The sequence below is a fragment of the Hyperoodon ampullatus genome (genome assembly GCF_949752795.1).
Source record: "Hyperoodon ampullatus genome assembly, chromosome: 8".
In the NCBI taxonomy this organism is placed as follows: domain Eukaryota; kingdom Metazoa; phylum Chordata; class Mammalia; order Artiodactyla; family Ziphiidae; genus Hyperoodon; species Hyperoodon ampullatus.
The window spans coordinates 92,604,865-92,626,083 of record NC_136921.1 but is presented as its reverse complement, the minus strand read 5'-3'; the positions used below and the strand labels follow the sequence as shown (position 1 = coordinate 92,626,083).

Genomic DNA, 21,219 nt, shown 5'->3' with positions numbered 1-21,219 from the left:
CTCCTCATTTTTAATCTTTTATGAAATGACTATTCCTATCATAGTCTGTTCTGAAAATTGCTTATATATCATATTTTTGGAGTGGCCATTATGTTTTGTACTTATAAAGGGAAAATGTCCACCTACCAAAGCCATTGATATTTATTTAAACATATTATCAATGATAACTTAAATTTTGTTTTCCTTATCACCACTGCTCTAAAATCTTGAAAGGGACTTCCCTGGAGGCACAGTGGTTAAGAATCCACCTGCCAATGCAGGGGACATGGGTACGAGCCCTGGTCTGGGAAGATCCCACATGCCGTGGAGCAACTAAGCCCGTGCGCCACAACTACTGAGCCTGCGCTCTAGAGCCCACAAGCCACAACTACTGAGCCCACGTGCCACAAATACTGAAGCCCGCACCTAGCGCCCGTGCTCCACAACAAGAGAAGCCACCACAATGAGAAGCCTGCGCACTGCAATGAAGAGTAGCCTCTGCTCGCCGCAACTAGAGAAAGCCCTCTTGCAGGAGCGAAGATCCACAGCAGCCAAAAATTAAAAAAAAAAAAAAAAAAAAAATCTTGAAAGATCTGTACAAGATTACCAACAAACTGTTGTATCTTGGTATAAAAAAAATCATTTCTAATGATATGCCTTTTGGCTCTTGCCTTAGAGTAAGTGTAAGGAGCCAATCTATATGTGTAGGTTGAGTAGCAATTATCATATTTTATTGAATCTAAGATGCAACTGATTGAAAACAGCATCTTTATGTTCCACTAAGAAAAAAAGAGGTTGTCAATTACAGTAATGGATATCAAAATATTTCCAATGTCAGAAGTGTAAAAATGTGCATCTCAAAATCAATGAAATATGTCATTTAGTCAAATTCTAGACACTGACTTTCAAGTTTTTTCATTTCTGATCTTTTACATAAATAAGGCATGATTTAGTTAAGCAAAGAAAACTTTATTTCTGCCACACATAACAACATATTGCTCTAAGAAACAACTACTATATTAGTTTTAGCATTAACGTGTGGTTTAAAAATACATGTCAACAATCCCTGCTCCCCAAGACAGAACAATGCTGTGCAGAGACTATCAGGTATATGAAAAAAAAAAGCCGTCAACTGTCCACAAGGAGTGCGTCCAGTCACATTTTCAGTCAGTCAGCTGAGGATTATGTCATTAGTCTTTGTTCTGTAGAAAGAACACAACACAAGTATGAAAATCATCACCTGGAAGGAAATAGCTGTTGTATATAGTATACCTAAAAATGTTAGGAGTTATTCCTTTATTTCGTATACCCGATGTTACTTGCTTACTTAATCATAGATGTCCCCAAATAAGCAAAACCAAACTTACTCAGAAGGATGATGCAAGCGGGTACTGAATTTCTGGAGGGAAAATGTTGTGAATTAATACAAAAATCATGCATGTGAGGATGACAGCTTTGGGTTTTATCCCTACACACCAGGCTGATGAGTGGGTGTTCGTAACTGTCTTCTTAACCATGAGTCCAACTAGAGCATGTATGCTGAAATATCTTGTTCTTTTGGGTAGCTAAACTCAACTAACCATAATTGTTCAATCATAATTGAGGAACAAGGATAAAATTCAGAGGGATTTTCCTCAAAACAATATGTCAAGATACAAAACATAGGAAGTGAAAAAAGTGATAGCTGTACAAACTGTTTTATGTGATTAAAAAAGAAGGAAATGGACCTATAAAAAAACACACATACAAAAATCAGGATGCTCTAAAATACTAAAATTTCTGTTTTCCTCAGATAGAAGAACATATTTTGCACATCAGATCCACCTCAAAATAGAACTCAGCTATTTTCAAAGTGATATTCTTAGACCAGTTTCTTCTATTTCCTAGTCATGGCTCAGTTAATCCTAGGCTTATTCCTCAGAGACAAAAGGAACTAGCCTTCATGAGTAGTGTTCGTGTTCTCTTAAAATTAAAGAAACAAATGAAAAAGTGGCCCCCATCTCTCCTAAAATCTTCAATGGTCACAATCATGTAAAACTTAGAAAAGTCTTTCATATATTTTATTGAATCTTAAAATAATATATTATTTAACGTACCAACAAAAGAGGTGAATCTCATTATGAAGTCCATGGTAAATGGGGATTCGAAGCAAAAATAAATAAAAAAAGCCGTGCTGCAACTAGAAGACATTCAAAACCAGTATAGCTCATTACGTCCTACCATTTTCAACTAATCTGACCCTACTTTACCTTTGCCCTGAATATGTATAACAGCTCAATAAAGGGAAAAAGGATAGATTTATATTTCATGACTAGTCATGCTGAAGAATATGCACTTCCTCTAATGTAGGGAATTGGATGAATGCATATCACTTAAATGTGATATTATAAAGCTTCATTCTCACACACTTGCTGGCCAGAAGGTAGTTTTGTATCATTAATCTTAGTTTCTGATTGCTCTGATGAGATGACATAAAGGTTTCACTGAAGTCACCAATGCACGAGTTTAGCTCACAGTTTCAAAGCGTATTAAAATTTTATTTTATAAGGAATTTTGCTGACTCATTTTTCTCTCAATAACCCTACGGAAAAACTCGGGCTCAGAAAGGTGAAAAGATCTGCCAAATCATAGTTAAGTGTCAGAGCTGGAACTACAACTCAGATCTTCTGATTTTAAGTCTAATGTTCTCTATACTATATAAATAATTATTTTTAAAAAGGCTCAATCACAGGAGCAATTTATATATTTTCCCCATACTAAGAAGTTAGTATTATTGTCCTTTTTTAAGGACAAAGATTCTTTGAATAAGAGTAAGAATTGTTATCTATATCTTGAAAGACTCACAGACATGAATAAGCAGTTTTGTATGCTATTTTAGAAGATAGCTTGTGCAAAGAGAATTCAGTTCTTAACGTTTTATTTGCAAACACAAAAAACTGCTTTGTTATAAGAAAGACTTGCTAATTCTTTTTCACTGGCAAAGTTAATATTTCTGAATTGTATGAAGTAACGGGAGTGGATTTTGTAATTAAATAAAACATTTGAAAACATTTCTAAATTGAGATTATTCATAATGGGCCCAAAAGGCACTTCCTATTGACAACTGCCTTCTGTAAGGAGGAACTAATCACTTAACTTGCTCTAACAGAGGAAAGGTCATCAGCAGTTAGAATTCAGACAATTCATTCTGATACTTCCTAGTTCTCATAATTGGTCAGAAAGAAAAACTGGTGAAAAGAAAATTGCTTTCAAGCAAGTAACTTCAAACTGACTCTAAAGTACTTGCCAACTGCTACTATTTGACCAGCAGTGGACTTGGGAAGCTGGTGTGTGTGTGGGAATGGGGAAGCTCTCAGCTTCCCCTGAAACTCAGGATTCATTTCCAGAATGAAAAAGTGAAAGAATCGAACATTTCTAACTTTCAATAATGTTTCCCCAAACCGTGGAGATGGGAGCTGTCCTAGAAATAGAAATTTACGTTTGATTTCTTAAAACTAAAAGAAAAAGGAATTCATAAGGCTGTATGTAGCACTATTTATAATTGACAAGAGTTTCCGGTAAATTGTCAAGGTTATTTTTGAAAATACACATATGCACATGAGAGTATTTTCTGAACATGCAGTTTTAATGTACAAACTCACAAATATGAGTCCAGAAAAACACCACCGTTTAGGTTCAAAAGGTTCAAAAAGATGCATTACAATTGACCCTTGAACAATGTGGGGGTTAGGGGTGGCTACCCTCCACACAGTTGAAAACCTGAGGATCACTTAACATGGGCCCTCCATACACGCAGATACTCCTTACCCACTGTTCTACACCCACAGATTCAATCAACCTCGGACCCAACCAACCTCAGATCATGTGGTACTGTAGTATTTACTACTGAAAAACATCCACATGTCCACAGTGGACCCATGCAGCTCAAACTTGCGCTGTTCAAGGGTCAACTGTATTTGGTATTGCTTTTTAGGCATTTCACTAATGAATGTCAAGACATTCTTTATAAAGACTGTCATAAATTACCTCAATTCATAACTCAAGACATTAACTGTTCAAGTTAAAAATCTTTAGAAGTATTCCAATTTTAAAGTTTATGTAACCATATAGTAAAGTCCAATTCTTAATAGCAAAGACATTCACACACACACAGACACACACACAAATACTATTTAATTTTCTAAACTGAAATCTGATTTTATTTTATAGGGACAGACATTCTCCCAGTAAACATCAAAAACATTTTTTAAGTTTAAAAAATTCAAGTTTAAAAAATATACTGTAGGGCTTCCCTGGTGGCGCAGTGGTTGAGAGTCCGCCTGCCGATGCAGGGGACATGGGTTCGTGCCTCGGTCCGGGAGGATCCCACATGCCGCGGAGCGGCTGGGCCCGTGAGCCATGGCCGCTGAGCCTGCGCGTCCGGAGCCTGTGCTCCACAACGGGAGAGGCCACAACAGTGAGAAGCCCGCATATCGCAAAAAAATAAATAAATAAATAAAAAATAAAAAATAAAAAATATACTGTAAAATTATCAGCAAACTTTTAAGCCACAGTGCTTTTAACAACTTGTAAATCCTTAAAAAGAAACTCTATACATATTCCTTTCATTACACTATTTAGCTAATGTGTTTTAGAATTTAGATTAAAAAGAGCATACCTCAAGAATCAGTAAGTTCTTTGTCGTTTGTTAGATTCTTCTCTTGGGGAGTCTGCTAGCATAACTTTAAGTCTGACTCCATTCAGGATCTTTCCATGTAAAGTAGTAATGGCATCATTAGCACTTATTCTATCTGCATACTTGGCATACCCCACATTTTTTCCTGACACAAGGTAAACTTCGATCAGGTTACCAAAACGACTGAAACAAAGTAAAAAAAAAAGATCAACTGAAATTGATAAGTACAGATGCTCAGGTCTAAAAGTTGGGGTCCATTCTGGACTCCTTTTTTCACTCCTTTCCCCACATCCAATCTCTAATAATGTCAATCTTCCTTCTTAAACATTTCCCCTATCAGTCAATTTCTCCTCATTATCACTCAGATCTCTTTCCTCATTCTGACCATCATTATCTTTTTCTTAGTTTACTCTAACACCTTCTTAACTAGTTTAGCTGCCCCCTGGGTTTATCCTTCTCCAATCTATTCTCTATCCTGTCTTCTGAGTGATCTTTCTAAAACACAAATATGATCATTTCCTCCCTAGAAGTCCCTTCAGCTGCTCTTCGTGCCTCCAGGGTAAGGACAAGCTCCCTAACATAGCTTCTGGGCCTTTCCTGACTTGGGTTCTTGTCCTCTGCAGCTTCATCTTCCCTCAGTCTCTCAAATCCCATATTCCAACAACCTCCTTCCACGTTCTCTCCAGCAGGTATAACCACCCACACGCCCAGCTTTCTTCCCTGGTTAAATAATTTTTATCCTCCAGGCCTCCACTATACCTTGCTTATTTCAAGAAGTCTTCTCTGAGCTTCTAAGGCGGGTGCCCCTCCTATGTATTTCACAGCCTGAATACTCCTTTTCACCACACAACCTCTCTGGTTGTAACTTCCTATTCACTTATCTGTCTCCTACATGTGTAGTTCTAAGAGGACAAGAACTATTACATCTTGTTTACGTAATATAATGTTTGTTTACACAATGTCTCTGGCACTTATTAGCACAGTGACTGCCTGGTACAGAGGAGAGGTTCAAAAAATAAACAAAATAAATTGGTTAAATAAAAATCAAAATACTTGAACCACATCACTGATATTTTGTGAAGTTCTTTAACAAGCTTTCTATCTATCTTTTAAATAAATTCGCTAACATTGTAAGGCAAATAGGAAAAAGACCAAAAAGAAAAAGTTAAGGTTAAAGAAGTTACATTAAAAACAAACACGAGTCTTCCCCCTTTTTACACTTATCTTATATACGTACGTATACACACACACACACATACAAACACACACACACACACTCTTCCCTACAATCAAGTAATTGTTTACTCAATGTAGTTATATAATCCTTAAGGGTCCAATAGAGTGCTGACAAAATAGCAGATGCTTAATAAACACTGTTCAGTTGAATTCTAGAGGACAGGTCTATACAGATGTACCTTCTATTAAGAAACAAATGATTTGTTCATTCTATGTATGCAACTTTTCAAAACAATACTCCATGTTTTATGTCTTCAAAACAAAATAAAAGGAAATTCTGTGTGGAGACTTATGACATGTAAATAACAAAGAAGAGAAGGAAATAATTATATATTTTAAAAGGTGATATAAATAAGAACTTTTTTAAACCACAGAACGAATCACCTGTACCTGAAAGGTACTGGACACAGGAAGCTTCAAGAGTGCAAGACTGCTTAAATGACTGGTTTAAATAAATTATATTATTTAAAAATGTAACTCTGTGGAATTGAAATCTTACCAGAATATATCCTCTAGTACATCTAAAGGTAAAGGATGTGGATTAAACACGATAAAAAGTCTTTCTTTCACAGGAGTTTCAGGAGGGGCTTTTTTTTTGCATGACGGAAGTACAACATCTGTCTGGATTTGAGGCAGCTGTGATCCAGAACTTCCTCCAAATTGCTGTTGAAGAATTAGGTTCAAAACGAAAAGAAAGAAAAACTGCACTTTAGGGATTTTTAAGTCAAGAGCTAAAGAGATGTGTATCATGGCACCTATGTGGTCTTTTACTATATCTCTGAAAATTTTCTTACACAGGTAATAAACAAAGGCCACATTTATTTTATACTACTGTGAAGGTTAAATTCTTACCTACTTACCAGAAATTGCTGCTGACTTGGGTTATTCCACACCATTGATGCAAGCTGTGCAGCTACCATCTGCGTTGCCATTTTTCTAAGGAGACTGGAGATAAGAACTGGTAATTTATAGAAAACTAGAGATATTTAGTCTCTAAACAGTAACTTCTTTTGTGTGACTTCCTCACCTGAGAGGTCAATTGTTTTCTATTTTTATTCTCCAAGTCAGATCATGTATACCCAAAGCTTGGCTTTAGGCTAGCTCCTGGAATGGTACTTACTCTGTTGCATTACTCCCATCATCAATAAAGGAAACACCTATCCGATTCCCAGGAGGATACTGAAATCCATGTAACTTGTATTTTGCATAAATAGCAGATGCTACATTAAAATACTGAACCACTCCATGACCTAAAACAAAGCAGAGAATATATGGGAATTAGAAAAAAAGCAGATTCAGTATCTAAAGTTTGTGTTGCCATAAGAATGAAACAATAGAGAAAAACACTAATATCACACAACTAGTAAATATAATCAAATGTGTCAGAAAACAAAGTTCTGTTATACATGTGTTCAACAGCTGTGTTCCTATAAAGCAAAGTATAAACCAGATGTTGGTAAAAATATGAACATGAGGGCTTCCCGGGTGGCGCAGTGGTTGAGAGCCCGCCTGCCGATGCAGGGGACACGGGTTCGTGCCCCGGTCCAGGAAGATCCCACATGCCGCGGAGCAGCTGGGCCCGTGAGCCATGGCCGCTGAGCCTGCGTGTCCGGAGCCTGTGCTCCGCAATGGAAGAGGCCACAATAGTGAGAGGCCTGCGTACCGCAAAAAAAAAAAGAAAAAAAAAAAACAAGGACAAAGAAAAAAATATGAACATGATATTTTTTAAAAAAATGGTATCATTAGCTTAAGTTCTGTCCAATGAATTTAATTTTAAGATCTTGGCTTTTCTTATATGACAGAGATACACCTAAAAGCCAACCAGTTTTTCTTAAAGTTTTCATTCTTTGAAATATACTTTGAAATTCTAAAATTTTCCCTATCATAGTGAGTAAGAAATGAAATGAGAAGTGATATATGAAAAGAATATATAGTCATCTTGGCTAGCTGAAGTGGTAGACAGGGAAAAAGTGATCTATGTCGTAAAACCAAAAAGCAGGGGAACAGAGGGTTTTGGATCAAAAGTCACATATTTCACATTCCTTTGAAGAGCTTTTAGCTAAGGGGATAGATTTCAATTCAGGAAGGTGATGCTACGGGTGGTGGGGGGAATTTTATACAGGAGCCCTTACAGGGCAAGCCCAGGAGCTTATAACACAACCAAAAGGTTTTCACAATACATTTATACTATAACTCACTTTGGGAAAAACAATGTTTTAATTTAATGTTCCTCTCTAAATTTAAGCATCTCAACATTTTAATGAAATTGAAACTCAGAAGCAAATGAACATATAAAACTAATTCAAGGGCTTCCCTGGTGGCGCAGTGGTTAAGAATCCGCCTGACAATGCAGGGGACAAGGGTTCGAGCCCTGCTCTGGGAAGATCCCACATGCCGCGGAGCAACTAAGCCCGTGCGCCACAACTACTGAGCCTGTGCTCTAGAGCCCGTGAGCCACAACTAGTGAGCTCACGTGCCACAACTACTGAAGCCCATGCACCTAGAGCCTGTGCTCCACAACAAGAGAAGCCACAGCAATGAGAAGCCCGTGCACCGCAACGAAGAGTAGCCCCCACTCGCCGCAACTAGAGAAAGCCTGCATGCAGCAACAAAAGACCAAACTCAGCCAAAAATAAATAAATTAATTAATTAAATTAAAAAGAAAAAAAGTTTCTACCCAGCTCATTAATAAATAAATAAATAAATAAAACTAATTCAAATAGGATTCTAACTATATAATATCTCTATTAATAAAAAGGTGTTCCAATGATACACATATTTATCAGACACATCCAACCAGAGAAACAACAGAGAAGGTAAAGGAACAAATACATTCCAAAGTACCAGATAAAAAGGAAAGAAAATACAAAACCAATAGAATTACATACGAATATAATAACAGATATGCCAAAACCCACAAAATATGCGCCTCAGAGTCACAACAAAGAATGACAGCAGGGACTTCCCTAGTGGCCCAGTGGGTAAGGCTCTGAGCTCCCAATGCAGGGGGCCTGGGTTCGATCCCTGGTCTGGGAACCAGATCCTGCATGCATGGTGCAGCTAAGAGTCTGCATGCCACAACTAAGAAGTCCACAAGCTGCAACTAAAAAAGACCCCACATGCCGCAATTAAAAAAGATCCCACATGCTGCAACAAAGATCCTGCATGCCACAACTAAGACCCAGAGCAGCCAAAATAAAAATAAATAAATTAATAGTAAAAAAAAAAAAAAAAAGAATGATAGCATAAGACTGGGTTAAAGTTGGAGATGGTACAAAGTAGGTCAATGACTTTTTAGTAGGTCCTGCTAAAAGACCAGTGCTGGGTAGAGTAATATTGGTTATGTGGGAGTGTCTGTATGAAGGGTGTGGTCACTCTAGGCCAGTCAGCCTATATAATCTGACTCATCTATTTCCCCTCAACATCCATAAAAAGACACCCTAAAATGACTAAACCAAGTATATCTATAGTACTGGAAGAGATGCCAAGTATGATTTCTCTATACCACCGCTCACCTCCAATTCTTTAAAAACCAACAAACTGAGTGCCTATTATGTGCCAGGACTTGCAGTAGATATTTTATATATATTATTTCTAATTCTTATCTAACCCTGGCATAGAAGGTACTAATAATCCCATTTTACAGATGAGGAAAGAGAGACTAGATAGAATAAGCAATTTGCTAAGGTCTTACGACTGTGTGTCATTGTTGGGATTTGCACCTGAGTTGGCTGCAAAATGGAATGCCAACCTTTTCCCATTATGCCACTAGGGCATTTTTTAAAAGCCTTAAAAAAATCAAAAGGCTTACAAGAATACAAAGATGGATTAACCTAACACTAGATAATAGGTTTAATCAATGAACCAGTTACCAAGTTCAAATGGCTGACATTAGAGTTTTGCTTCTATTAAGAGCGGGGAGAAGCAGAGAGAGAAGTAGGGCAATTAAAATGAAGGGAAGGAGTTCCATTTTGAGGTATAAAGTTTAAGAAAAAGAGACTTAGGGAAGAGGAGAAAACTTTAAGGGTTTTATCACTTTGCCTAGCATTAATGAGAAGTACAGAAAGAGATCCTATTCTAAGGTATTTTTGTTGTACAACTGGAAACAGAGAATGTTTTATTTTATGGGCGTTAAAACAGTTTTAAAAAAATAAATGACTCTGTAAAGTAGATATATTCCCAGGGATTTGTTTATGGAGTTATCACTATATTTGAAAGTTTAAGGTAGAGAAAAAAGAAACAAAAAACTGTCATACAAACAGTATCTGACATAAAAAGTGCCATTGGAACAAATGAACTTATTTACAAAACAGAAGTAGAGTCACAGATGTAGAAAACAAACTTATGGTTACCAGGGGGAAAAGGTGGGGGGAGGGATAAACTGGGAGATTGGGATTGACATATATACACTACTATCTATAAAAAAGATAACTGATAAGGACCTACTGTATAGCACAGGGAACTGTACTCAATACTCTGTAATGACGTATATGGGAAAAGAATCTAGAAAAGAGTGGATATATGTATATATATATAACTGATTCATTTTACTGTACAGCAGAGAGTAACACGACATTGTAAATCAACTATACTCCAATAAAACTTAAAAAAAAAAAGTGCCACTGGAGAAAAGCCAGTTTAACAAAACACAGTATATTTAAAAATAATAGACATTATTTTTACCATAATTAGAATACGGATCTCGTTGAACTTCACAGTATTCCAACCCTGGTACTATATCAAAAATGCTGAAAAGCTGCTCTTCAGTGAAAGGAACTCTTGATACAACTGACAGGCGTTTGGAGATGGCTTCCTGGCCTCTGTTGTCATTCTTGTCAAAACTTGAAAATTCAGATTGTTGTTCTCCAACGATATAAAACAAAAAGCAAATCTTTAAATGTCTATACATTCAGAGATTCATTTAACATTTTAGATACTAGAAAATAAAATGAAGTGTCATTAAGTCCTCTGCATTGAACAAAGGCACTGTCTTCTGTAATATGCTCTTGGTCATCAGCACTATCAGGAGCGACAAGGACAAGAAAACAGACAACTCTCCCCATTTCCCTGCCTTGATACAGAAATATAAGCAGAAACGTGTAGTCCAATTTCACAGGAATACGTTTATGATGCAAAACTGCAAAATATGGCAAGTGTTCCACCTAAAGGGAAGTTTACGCCGAATAACATTTACGGGTCTTACTTTCATCACTCATTTTCCCCCTTTTCTAACTTCTACTTTTGTCATTCCTCTCCTTTCTCTAGACCTAATTTTAAAGCAGCAGTAATTTAGGGATAAAATTTTAGGATTCATACTGAGGGGATAACTGTATATGTCTTTCATATTTCTTGGTCAGCTGCATACAAGCAGCAGCTCACCCACCCCAAAATGGCAGTGTAACACTGCCACTGACAGTGACATAGTGTAATACTTAGATAATGCATAACTAACCACAAAAAACTATAATTGGAAATAAGTTAAACAAAATAAGCATTAAATAATGACATTAGGTGTCATGACCAACTTCTTGAAAGAAAAAAAAAAAAACCTATAAATTCTTTTATTCACTACGTGAACTTCAGACTGCTGATAAAAGGATATTAAAAAAAAACCCTCCAAATCAGATTGCATACACTACTTATGCCATTAAAGTAAAGATAGCGCACTTACCAAATGGAAACATATTCACTCTAGGTTCATGTCCCAAAGTCTCCTGCCTCATATTACTATAATAATCTTGTTCTGAGGATTCAGATGCTTTATTTTTAGGTTCAGCCAAGATTGCCCTAAAACCTGAAAAAGAGAATCCATAAATTTCAAACTTTATAGCAAATTTAACACACCTACAAATATACTTGATTGCTAGTGCTTGACTTAGTTTTATAATTGTATAAAACAAAATCTACACAAACAACCATCTCCACCAGACCTACTTCTTTGCTCTTTGAAAGATGGCAAGGAGTAAATGAGAAACAGCAAGAATCCCAAATTATGGGTCAATGTAGACATGAAAGATCAGCAATTCTATTCTATCCTTTCTAGTCTCCCTCTACGACAGATGACATCATCATTCATTCTCTCAGGCTTTCCAACATCAAAATCTAATAGTGCTTCTTCACACCCAACTGTCATCAAGATTCTTCCTTTGAAATATACTTAGAAGATGTTATCTTCCCTGCCTCTGTTTTAAAATTAGATTCTCATCAATTAATTACAACCCTTCAACTGATCGCTTTGCCTCTGGATCAAGAGTTTTAACTAGGAGTCCAACGATGAGCTTCAAAAGGTGGGAAGGTTCATGAACCCTCTGAAACTTTAAACATAATGCTTATTCGTATGTGCACATGGGCATATTTCAAGGGAGAAGGTTCACAGCTTTCATCATATTATTCAGTGGTTCCAAAAAGGATAAAATGAGCCTCTTTGAATTCTTCCTCTGGAAATCCACTCTTGATACTGTGGTTAGATCAACTGTGCTGAAACAGTTTTTGTTATTTTTCTCCTTTTAAAACAATCTACAAGGGATTTTCTAATGTGGACTAAGCTTGAACTCTTCATCACCTCCCGTGTACGGTTCCAATGTACCTAGATTACTTTGTCCCTGTTTCTCAACAGGAATACCAAGCTTTACTCAGATTGTTGCCTTCATGCTATTAGCAAAGACATTTATTTCTAGCTCTGTGTCTTTACTAACATTGCTCTCATCTTCTGTCCTGCCTACTCTACACCAGTTGCAAATCCTACCTCCAGATGTATTCCCATGCTCATCTGGTGCACTTGTTTTTCACCATTGATAGGCTATATCACATACTTCTGAACATTTTCTCATTTGGCAAATTTTTATTGAGTCTACTATAAATGGCAGTATCTTTGCTAGAGATCTCAATAAATCTTAATTGAGTACTACTCAACTGAATACACTACTATATTGAGTACTACTAACAGCAGTACTAGGTACTTGGGGTGACAGCAACAGATAAGTAAGACACAGAGCTTTAAAAAAATCTATTATTCCTTAACTATTTTTGGCCTATTAGATCTCGGCTACCCAATATAGCTGTCAATTCCTTAAATGCCAGTGTTGCTATATATTCCATTTGTATCCCTCTACTTATATTGATGAGTATACCATAGGTACTCAGTTAATGTTGGTTGATTGAGAAATTTAGAAGGATCTGAGAGAAAATTTTGGTGTATACCTTAGGGTTATCTAAGAGTTCTACTGATTAACAATAATTATTTTCAGTATGTATCTGTTTTTATAATATCCTGAAACCCACTAATTGAATTATTCTACATCTCATTTCTAAGGGTCAATATAACTAGAAGTATGACAACAAAGAATATTTTCCTTGGCCTCTTTAGAATTCTTATTCTTCAGAATGTACACCAGCAACAGCAGAAGATCCGAATAATGGCACTCTACCTTGAAATTTACCCAATGTGTATTTACTTCACAATGCTAGCAAACCTTAAAAATCCTAGCCTTATTATTTATATGTTTATTAGTATACCTAATTCTATTTAGGGTTTAGGTCAAATATAAACAAATATTACAGAATACTTGAATTTCTTTAAAATATAAAGAATGAATATTAAAAAAAATCCAACCTGAAAGCATTGGTCAATTTTTTTAATACTTAAAATTCTAAATAATTTAATAAACCCCAAACCTGTAGAAATAATAACCAAAGTAGGACAACAGCATTTTCACTGAGTTAATGCAGTTGCCCATAATTTTCAAGATAGTGCCTCAATGAAAGTCTAATCACAGCCCCCAAATTATTTTCATCCTAGGACTATATATATTTAAACTCCCATTGTTGAGATTAAATTAGCAGGTATGGCTATTAGCACAAACCAGTATTAGATTATAATTAGAATAATTCAAATTTTTTCAAATGTCTATTACAATGATAAATGAACACATCCTTACTTCGATCACAGTTTTCTATTGCTTGGGCAGCCTGTGATGGTTTTAAGTATCGAACATAGCCCAAGCCTTTACTTTCTCCAGTTACTTTATTCTTAATAATGCTGCAATACTCGATATCTCCATACACCTATGAGAGTTAAAAGAAATGATCTTAGAGGAGTCAAAATTAATAACTGAACAGATTTCAGAACTAACTTAAAATTTACTTGTTCTTCTTGCTTGCAAAAAAAGAAATCAGAATTTATAGCTACTTTTAATAATGGAATAAAAATGTCACAAACTAATGAGGCACTAGAAAAATAACCATAATGATGATAAAACCAAATAACATAACCAAAATAATGATACTTTTTATTTACTGAGCATTTGCTTTACGTATATCACTTTATTGTTATAACAGCCCTTCAAGGATATATATATTATACTGCTTATTTCACAGACAAGGAAGCTGGGCCTTAGAGAAATCAAATAACTTGCCAAAGTCATGGAGGGAGAGCAAATATTTGTACATGGTCTGGAAAGCTCCAAAGTCTTGCTCAGTGTTGGTTAAGAGCAGAGGCTCTGGAATTGAACCTTCTTTATTCTAATCTTGGTTCAGCCACTTATTAACTGGGCAGTTGCCTATCTCCTTAGCTGTTAAATGGGGCTAATAGCTGTACCTACCTCATAGGGTTGTTTTAAGGGTTAAAAGAGCAAGTACACCTAAAGTGCGTATAGAGGGTCTGGGACATAGTCAGCACTCAGTAAATATTAGCTATAATTATTTATCTGCCTTCTAACAGGAACATAAATGATTGTGTATACTTTTGAAGGAGTTCCTCTTGAAGTACATTTTTAAAATACATTGGTTCACGCAGAAAGTTAATACTCCATATGAGAAATATGTGGTAAATGTTTACTTTTAATGTTGGAAGAAATACGGGATATAAATTCTTACTGTTTATTATTTTTATAAAATTTTCATGTAACCGTTAGTAACTTAACTACTATATATGTATTTAAAAATGCCACATTTGTTCACTCAGAGAAAGATAAAAGTTTGTAAGTATATAAGATAAAAACTTTATTCTTACTATAGGAGGAAGTATGGAATATATATATATATTTGGTATTTGTTATTTTTGAAGTATTTTATTCAATCCTCAGTTGGGGTAGGATAGAGGAAGTTTGAAAATTACTTTTTTTTTTTTTTTGCGGTACGCGGGCCTCTCATTGCTGTGGCCTCTCCCGTTGCGGAGCACAGGCTCTGGACACGCAAGCTCAGTGGCCATGGCTCATGGGCCCAGCCGCTCCGCGGCATGTGGGATCCTCCCGGACCGGGGCACGAACCCGTGTCCCCTGCATCGGCAGGCGGACTCTCAACCACTGCGCCACCAGGGAAGCCCTGAAAATTACTTTTTACTACTTGTTTTCTTTCTTGCTTGTTGTCCACATGATTCAGTACTGGGAAGATTGGTAGAAAAAGAATAAAAAATTACAACTCAAGACAATTTAAAAATTGCTTTTTAATCGTGTTTGTGAAAGTGTCTCACTGCTCATAAAAGTCAATGGCTAAAAAGAAATTTTAAATTGTCTCCAAATTTCATTGACTACAATCTAGCTATAGTTCAGAGTTGTAGGTAGTTTTTTTTTTTTTTCTTTAAATATAATTCCTTCATAATTCCTTCAGAGGTCTAGTTTTAAAACAAAAACTATAGAGGATAAGTCTTTCTGTGAATAAGTTCATCAACATGCCACAGACTTGTAACAAATGCGAGGTAATACAGTTCACACACTCAGGCTTGCCTGCCCCATCTCTCCATGAGAGGCAATAGAGAGGAGTGCTAAGAGGGTGCTTTGAAAATTTCAAGGCCAAGAGCAGGCTCTGGATTCAGACACCCTGGGCACAAATCTTGGCTCCACGACCTACTAGGTATGAGAGCTTACTTAAAACTCTGAGCTTTATACTTCATTTTCCTGAATCTGTATTTTCATTAAATGGGGGGAAAAACACCATCATCAATATTTTCCAGGTTTTATATATTTTTAAAAAGTTAACTTATTTTAGTTTTAATATTTAATAACTAGGTTGAAATACATGACTTAAAAAGTTATTTAATTCTCCACCACCAATCTAATGATCTAACTCAAACAAAACAGGATTTAGTAATTGTACAACCAATGTAAGATTGTAAGTTATCAATAACGCTAGCTGATTAGAAAATGTTAAGTACCTTAAATTTTTCCCGTAGATCTTCTTCTGTGTAGGACTTTGGTATCATAACAAATATTCTTGTAAGTTCTTCATCTTCAACATCTCGGTGACTTCCAGATGATCTGGACTGAGCAATGAAAACCTAAGAAACAAACAAAACCCAAAGAATAATGCGGAAGTATCAGTCAACTGTTTTCCTACTCCTTAAGAATACTTACTTCATTATTACTATGGGATTCATGTTAGGTTAAATGCAATGTAATAGCGTCTCATCAAAAAACATTTTGTTAAAGCAATCTTTATTGCAATGACTTTTTATGAGATAACACTGATCTTTGCACTTTTTTTTCCGAATTTTTTTTCCTTTGTATTTTTTTTTTACCAAGAGCAATAGTCAGTGCACTGAAAGAGAGCAATAGTCAGTGCAATAGTCAGTGCACTGAAAGAGAACGTGTACTCTGCGCTTGTTGGGTAGTGTTCAATAAATGTCAATTATATAGCTGATTAACAGTGTTATTAAAATGTCATATCCTTACTGATTTTGTCTACTTTTTCTATCAGAGACTAAGAGGAGTGTAAAAATCTGATTATGAATTTCTCTCTCCTTTTAGTTCTATTAATAATGCTTCATGTATTTTGAAGCTCTATTATTGGTTACATAAACATCTGGAATTGTTATGTACTTTTTGATTGATATTTTTATTTTTATGAAATTATTCTCTGTTAATACTCTTCCTGTTGAAGAGCATTTTGTCTGATATCACACCAGCTTTTTCTATCCTTATACTTTCAACCACTTTGTATCTTTATAATTAAAAGTGCATCTCTTGTAAACAGCATTTAGTTCGGCCTTTAAAAAAAAATCCTGACAATCCCTGCTTTTTAATAGGAGTGTTTAGCCAATTTATGTTTAATTTAATATTGATACAGTTGGGTTTAAGTCTAGATGGTCATATTTTTAATTGTTTGCTTTCTAATATTAATCCTTAAAAAAAGGTAACATGACCATATTCTGGATCATCTCAGTTACCACCTGAATGACTTACGTGAGCAAGAAAATGCACAGAATGGACTGAGGCTCTATTTTTCTATTAGTAATTTAGTTTTATTGAAATATTATCTGTGACATTAGATTATTACCTGGAATTTAATTTGCTTTGTGGTATTGCTTTTATTTAATTCATAAAATTGCTTTGGTTTTATATTATTCCAGAGGAATGTAAAATCTTTAACTATGATTGTGGATTTGTTTCTAGAGCTACAAGCATAAGAATTTTAATGGCTACTCTTATTTTTTATAACTTGTAGAAATGTAATAAAAATAATGTAAATCACCAGACAGGGCCCTTGAGTATTTTTTTCCTTTCTTCTTCTTCTTTGTCTTTAAAGGGGGGCTCTATACCATTCATTATGAGAAAACCTGAACCTATGGAATTCCAGACGAGAAGGGAGCAACTAAAAGGACAAAGAATTTATAGAGCCACGGGATTTTAGAAATATTGAAAAAGAGGGTCATTATGTTTGCTTGGAAAACAGCTGTCACAGAGGTGTAGAACCTTGCTTACAAGATACAGCTGGAGATACACCCCTAGATAGCATCTACTTCCAGTTATTCCTTTGATAAACTTATACCACATGCCAAGCACTGTATAAGGTATTAGTAGTAGAGTATTAAGTAACACAGAAATGGCCCACTAGAAAGTCCAGTGCATGTATCAGTAATGGATGGTCAATAGGGAAATACAAATAGGGAACCTTTAAGTACGGGAAGACACTAGGAGGAAAAAAGAGTTTCAAGTAAGATTTGTGATTGGAGGTGCCATCAGATCACAAATTTCTAAATTTTAGAAGATTGAAGCATTTCAAATTTCTGATAAAGATGACAATATCTAAGTAGAAAACATGTATAATAATCAACTACCTACTGGATGATTTCTCCTGAGACTTTATGTTCACAGACTATGGGCTCTAAATTCTTGCAAAGCTAAGAACTAAGATTTTTCTCTTGTTTTCTAGGTTTACCCTTTTCCTCAAGATAATGTAGCTGATCACTCACAGAATGAGTCTCATTTGGACAATCTTTTCTGGCTATAGGCCTGGTATTAAAATTTTCTTATTTGTCTTGTAGGGCCTTTGGAACTTTGCAAAAGTAAAGTACATGAGAAACACTTAAGGTGAATTAATTTAACTGGAAATACTGAAAAACAAAACAAAACAAAAACCCCTCTACATGCCAGCAGAAGACAGCCCAAGTTGAAGCTGCTGAAGAATGAGTTTAGACTGTCTAGCTAAGGCACTAGTGCAACAACCCTCTGGCTGAAACTGAGTGGACAAAAATGTGAAAAACAAAATTTAAGCTTTAATTATCTTTGGGAATCATTTAATTTCTCTGTGGTGAAAAGGGGGGGATACATTTTAGTGCTGGAACTTTTACTTCTCTTGTAGGAATTTAATGAAGGCAAGGGCGGGTCTATAGGTTTCAAATTTGGGGCATTTTGGGGGAGTTTCCAAGAAGATCTCTGTGGTTATACTATATTCAAAGTAAAAAAATCCTCCCTGCTAAGATCATAATTGGAAGGAGATGAAAATTATCAACCTAGTGTAGGAGGCAACAAACTTCAGCTTCCTGTTTTTCTACAGCCCATGATCTAAGAATTGCTTTTACATTTTTAGAGGGTTGTTAAAAAACAAAAAGAATGTGTGACAGACTGTGTATGACTCACATAGCCTAAAATATTTACTGACCCTTTATAGACAAAGTTTGCCACCCCCTGACCTAGTATATACTGTGGCCTTACACTTAATTTCATTGATGATCTGTCCTGACTCAGAGGGTCTGGGAGGTGGGAGGAGAGGGAATGTCTATTGTCTAATGTGTTGTTGGGGTATTCCTAGGCTCCTCTCTTTTTTGCAAGGAAGGCCTACAGAGACTGCTACTTTGGACAAAGAAGATGCACTGAGGGCTCACCTTGTACCGGCTCTGTGTTAAAAGGATAGATTAAGTCCAATAACCCTCAAAATCACCTTTCCTGCCCTGTGTCAGTATATTAATTTTACAGACAAGTTAAGTGTGGAAACTTAATATAAATACCACCAGAGTTAATTAAGAGTATTCAAAGAGGCATTTAATATTAATACAATTACACTGCCATCACAATGATTTGGCTCTTTTTAAGGAAGTTTACCTTGGTCTGCTTTCAGAGAAAAGTGACAGTGACAAAACCTTGATATCAATACCTTCACAAGGAGGGTTTATTTAAAATAATTTGTAAAGATTACAAAAGTGTGATGAATATGCAATAGTAGCAGTTTTAATCGCCTGCATTTAAAAATTATATACATGCAGGGCTTCCCTGGTGGTGCAGTGGTTGAGAATCCGCCTGCCAATGCAGGGAACACGGGTTCGAGCCCTGGTCTGGGAAGATCCCACATGCCACGGAGCACCTAGGCCCGTGCGCCACAACTACTGAGCCTGCGCGTCTGGAGCCTGTGCTCCGCAACAAGAGAGGCCGAGACAGTGAGAGGCCCGCGCACCGCGATGAAGAGCCGGCCCCGCCCGCCGCACCTAGAGAAAGCCCTCGCACAGAAACGAAGACCCAACACAGCAAAAATAAATAAATAAATTTATATATATATAAAAAATTATATACATGCATACTTTGGTACTGGGAAAATGGCTAACAAGGGAGGGCCACAGTTACATGTACTTTTATCAAGTCTTTAAGCACCTTACCTACCTGAGGAAAAGCAAAGTTACTTGTTTTTATACACGGTAAACCGCGAGGTCTGAGGAGTCCTCAAAGTAGGTCAGGGTCGGAGCTGGGCTGTGGATTAGCGACGGCGGGGGCGCGGGGCGGTCCGGCCACCGCAGCTCTGCAGCCGGAGTAGCCGCAGACGCCTGGTCCGACCCGGGAGCGGACGTTCTCTCTGCATCCCCCATTCCTTCGCACCCCAGTGCAGCCCTGCCGGCAGGGCGTCCTCCCCTCCCCTCCCCCACCCCGGAACGCCAGGTGCTGCCCAGTCCGCCCCCGCGAGCGGATGTACTACCCCTACCGCAGCCTGACACCGCCCCCGGGGGCACCCCGACCCGGCCCCCGCACCTTGATGGGCTTGGTGTCGCTGGGGCTGAGGCACTGGCCGTGCATCTCCTCCATGGCCCTGCAGGCCTGCGAGCTGCGGGCAAACTTGACGAATGCGATGCCCTTGGACTCTTTGGTGTGCTTGTCCCGCACCACCCAGATGTCTTGGATCTCCCCGAAGGGCGAGAAGCGCTCCCTCAGCACCGACTCGGGCGTGTACTTGCTGATCACCAAGAAGATGCGGCTGTTGGGCGGCTCGTCCAGGCTGTCCACGCCCGGGCGGAAGCCTCCGCCGCTCGCACAGCTCCCAGCTTCGTCCATGGTGCTCCACCCCGGCGCGGGAGCCAGGCCCGCACCCCTTTACTCCTCCTCGCTCTCGCCGTGCCCGCCACGGCCGCAGCTGCCCACCCAGTCGCTGCCAGCCTCGCGTCCGCTTCCGGAAGTCGGAAGGGTCTGGGGCCCGGCGCAGGCCGGCCACGCAGGATGCCGGCTTTGGGGTCGGGGAGCTGCAGCGCCCCCTAGCGGCCCGGGGGAGCCTGACGCAGTCCACGGCTCTAATCCCGCGGAGCCAAGGCCCACGCACCAGGTGTGTGATCCTGGTTCCCTGTTGCTAGAAGTGTCTGGTGCGCGGGCTTTCCCATCGCTGGCTCTGCCCCACTCCCAAAGCCCATGGTGTCTTCCCCCAACCTCGCCACCTTGGTCGTAAACTCACTAGAACAGCTCTATAGGACTGAGTTAAAACGTTCAGTCTTAGAGCTGATCATCCAACTCCAGCCTCATTGTTGAGAAAACTGAGATGAGGAATTGGGGCCCATGGAGTAGCAAAAGGTAATAGAAAAACAAACAACAGAGCCCAAACCAGAAACAACTCCATCTTCTGACCTAGTCAACTCCCAGAAGCAACCGTGGGAGGTTTGAGGGCAGAAAGAATGCAGGGCACAGCTGTGGAACTAGGAGAAATCCTAAGGTGCAAGCGAAGTGGGAAATCTGTACTGACTTCTAAGTTTTGTTGTTAATGGGCCTTGAGGAGAGGTCAGCATAAAACTGGAAGAAATCCAGAAACAAGGCAGTGGCACTGGAATGAAGTGAAAGGAACAAACCAGAAAATGGGTCAGGAGC

General features: G+C 37.8%; 1 protein-coding gene across 1 annotated transcript; it reads right to left on the bottom strand.

The window, feature by feature from the left end:
* Positions 1-933: 933 nt before the first annotated feature.
* RBM45 (RNA binding motif protein 45) lies at positions 934-20,444 on the bottom strand. The gene is made up of 10 exons (XM_079710580.1): positions 20,122-20,444; positions 16,041-16,163; positions 13,828-13,954; positions 11,562-11,684; positions 10,574-10,753; positions 7,011-7,140; positions 6,751-6,835; positions 6,390-6,553; positions 4,637-4,837; positions 934-1,181 (listed from the first exon to the last, which is right to left on the bottom strand). The coding sequence occupies exons 1-9, from the start codon at positions 20,419-20,421 to the stop codon at positions 4,645-4,647; spliced, it is 1,425 nt and encodes a 474-aa protein (XP_079566706.1). The 5' UTR covers positions 20,422-20,444; the 3' UTR covers positions 934-1,181; positions 4,637-4,644.
* Positions 20,445-21,219: the final 775 nt, after the last annotated feature.